Below are 3410 nucleotides of genomic sequence, written 5' to 3'. Positions count from 1 at the left end.
GTCTGAAGTATCTGATTTAGTTTTGTTTTCTACAGAATCCAAAAGAGTTAATCCTTAGTAAATGAGAAGCACATGAACACTACCACCATCACCACCACTACTATTCCCACCACCCCCAGAATCAAGGTCAAACCAATCAGTAGTAATGGGGAGACAGGGATAAAAAAAGAGTTTTAATTCTTGCATTCTTTATGCTAGCAGGTTCTCTCTAATAAGATCCAGCCCTAAATTACCAGATCTCTGTGTCTTGAAGGTGGGTGGCAGAACCTCTCTGGAATCTCAGCTGGACTCCCCGTTGGAAGGGCTAATGGACAGGCATTAGGAGGTGAAAGTGGTTCATCCTTTGCCATCCAGGCTGAGCAGATCAAGAGCAGTCCACCAACTGCTAGAAAAACTCCAGCAACCCAGCCCAGAAAGAGGGCTTCTCCAAACTCCCACCGAGGCACAATTTCAGGGATATGTTCATCCCAGAAATCCTGGACTGTGCTGTAGGCTACCCAAGAAACAGGGAAAAGAGTTGAGGCTGCCGCCACCTCCATTAGCACCCCGGCGAAGAATCTCAGCCACTTCTTCAGCCTCCAGCTGACTCCCTGGAGCTGGAAGCAATCAGAACCAAGGCTGGAGAGGAGAAGACTTAGGAACCCCAGCCCATTGGAGGCCACCATGAGTATCCTGGATGCTCGGAACTCCTGGGGCAGAGCTAAGAAGGATTCAAAGGTCTTGCATACTATGGCCCCTTCCTCCTGGATAACACAGACCTCCCAGAGTCCCATGCTCCAGTTCTCCATTTCGTTCAATTCCAAGTTGAGATTCTTCCACAGAGGAACAGCTGTAGTGACACAAGAGCAGATCCATCCAAGGAGAGAGAGAAGCAGTGCCCCTAGTTGTATTTTTCCATTAAAATTCCAGGCCATGGTCACTCACCCCCAGAAGGGAGGGAGGGAAGGAGGGAGGAGAGAGTACTGATCTTTGGGATTTCTCTGTGCTGGCCAGCAGGGCAGGGCTCCCCAGGGGCCAGAGCAGAGCAGAAAGAAGCTGTGCTCATTAACACTTGGTGAACTGCCTGGTCTCAGCCTTCCAGGAAGCAGCAGAGGCAGGTGGCATAAGCCTGGCAGCTTTGGGGCTAATAGGCGTGCCCAAGGTTATGAGAACAGGTTGGGGGGTGAGAGGAGGAGGGAATCCCACAAAACGGAAAGAAGCCAAATGGCAAAGGATAGATAGCACTGGGTATGCATTGAATTTTTAAAGGTTAAAACCTCTTCCCTCCCTATTCAAATAATTAAAAATAAAAATCCCTGATATACCCACAACTAAATTCTCCCCACCTAAATTCTTGTCTCTTGTTGGGGCATCTATTTGAGGGTGGTGAAGTACTTACCCCTCCCGCCCCATTCTATCACTTCCCATTTCTGTTCCTGTTGGCTGCTGCTGCTCAGGCAAAGAAGCAGCCACTGAGGCAGGAGAAATTCCTCCAACCCCTGTACCTTCCCATCAGTGATCCAGCAAAAATATCCTCCATCTCTGAGACAAGTATAAGTAAAAATCTGGAATTTGATGCTAAAAAAAAGTTAGTTTGACCTGATGGGTTTTATAGATACTTTTTTTTTTTAAAAAGCATTATCTCTTTCCAACATCTCCACCCCACCACGGAAGAAAATTGTACCATATATCAAAGTTCAGTCTAGTAAAATAAATCAACACATTGTCCATTGAAAATAAATGCCTCAGGGGGCAGCTGGGTAGCTCAGTGGAGTGAGAGTCAGGCCTAGAGACAGGAGGTCCTAGGTTCAAACCCGGCCTCAGCCACTTCCAGCTGTGTGACCCTGGGCAAGTCACTTGACCCCCATTGCCCACCCTTACCACTCTTCCACCTATGAGACAATACACCGAAGTACAAGGGTTTAAAAAAAAAAGAAAAGAAAAGAAATGCCTCAGGGGCAGCTGGGTGGTTCAGTGGATTGAAAGCCAGGCCTAGAGACAGGAGGTCCTAGGTTCAAATCTGGCCTCAGACTCTTCCTAGCTGTGTGACCCTGGGAAAGTCACTTAGCCTCCATTGCCTAGCCCTTACCACTCTCTACCTTGGAGCCAATACACAGTATTGACTCTAAGATGGAAGGTAAAGGTTTAAATAAATAAATACATAGATAAAATAAAATCCAAAACCCTATACTAAAAAAATAAAAATAAAAAAAAATAAATGCCTCATTCTGAACCTATAATTCACTACCTCTCTACTGAGAGGGAACACATACTTCACCATCAGTTCTCTGAAGTCATAGTTGATTCCTGAATTGATTAGTCTTTTGAAATCCTTGAGAAGAGGGTCTATTTTTCCCTCCCCTCCTTTCTTTGTGTCCTCAGAACTTAGCTCAGTCCCTGGCACAGTGTTTCATAAATGCTATTCCACTGTCACATGATTATAGATAGCACGTAAAGTGGTATTCTTCTGACTCATACATTGATCTTCACTCAGTTTTTTTTCCCTCTATAAACTGAGGTACAAGAAGATAAAGACAAATGCATTGGCTTAATTAGGGAAACGGAAGAATTAAAGAGAAAAGCAGATTAATTCAGTTATATTAATGGCTCTAATATCTATGATCATAAAGACTTAGGTCTTGTATGAACTTTAAAGATTTTCTGAGGACAGCGAGGTGGCTCAGTAGATAGAAAGCCAGTCATAGAGACAGAAGGTCCTGGATTCAAATCTGATTTCAGGGATGGGGGCCTAGCAGTACCAAATCTTAAACTGTACTATAAAGCAGCGGTCATCAAAATAATATGGTACTGGCAAAGAGACAGAAGGGAGGATCAGTGGAATAGACTTGGGGTAAATAACCTCAGCAAGACAGTGTATGATCAACCCAAAGATCCTAGCTTTTGGGACAAAAATTAGCTATTTGACAAAAACTGCTGGGAAAATTGGAAAACAGTACGAGAGAGATTAGGTTTAGATCAACAAATCACACCCGACACCAAGATAAATTCAGAATGGGTGAATGACTTGAATATAAAGAAGGAAACTGAGGAATTCTGGGAAGATGGTGGTGTAAAAGCAGCAAGGCTCCAGACCTCCATAAAGCCCTTCACCACCAATCAAAGACAAAGGGCTCCCAGGGAATAGAAAACCAAAACTGACAACAGACCAGAGCTGGGGGATCCTCCAGCTAAACCCAACTTAAAAGGTATGGTCATTCAACAAAATTGAAGACTTCCAAGAATTCAAAAAGAAAAAACCAGACTTAAGCAGAGAGTTTGCTGCCCAAACACAGAACTCAAGAGAATCACCATGAGATAATTAAGAGGGGGGGAAAGGGAAACAACCCAAAAAACCCTTTTCTTTAAGGGACCCAATAAGTTGAATTAACTTATATCCCTATAAGAAAATAAGATATTGGTAATTCTTTAAA

At 43.8% G+C, this 3410-nt stretch overlaps 1 protein-coding gene across 1 annotated transcript; it reads right to left on the bottom strand.

Annotated features, from left to right (window-relative positions):
• Positions 1-224: 224 nt before the first annotated feature.
• CLDN25 (claudin 25) lies at positions 225-1798 on the bottom strand. Its single transcript, XM_044669572.1, has one exon. The coding sequence runs from the start codon at positions 912-914 to the stop codon at positions 225-227; it is 690 nt and encodes a 229-aa protein (XP_044525507.1). The 5' UTR covers positions 915-1798.
• Positions 1799-3410: the final 1612 nt, after the last annotated feature.

Source organism: Gracilinanus agilis, chromosome 3, assembly GCF_016433145.1.
Source record: "Gracilinanus agilis isolate LMUSP501 chromosome 3, AgileGrace, whole genome shotgun sequence".
NCBI classification, from domain to species: domain Eukaryota; kingdom Metazoa; phylum Chordata; class Mammalia; order Didelphimorphia; family Didelphidae; genus Gracilinanus; species Gracilinanus agilis.
This window is presented reverse-complemented; position numbering and strand designations above follow the sequence as displayed.

What these genes read in the sequence shown, in the direction of transcription:
- CLDN25 (XM_044669572.1), bottom strand. Translation starts at nt 914, where the DNA reads ATGGCCTGGAATTTTAATGGAAAAATACAACTAGGGGCACTGCTTCTC.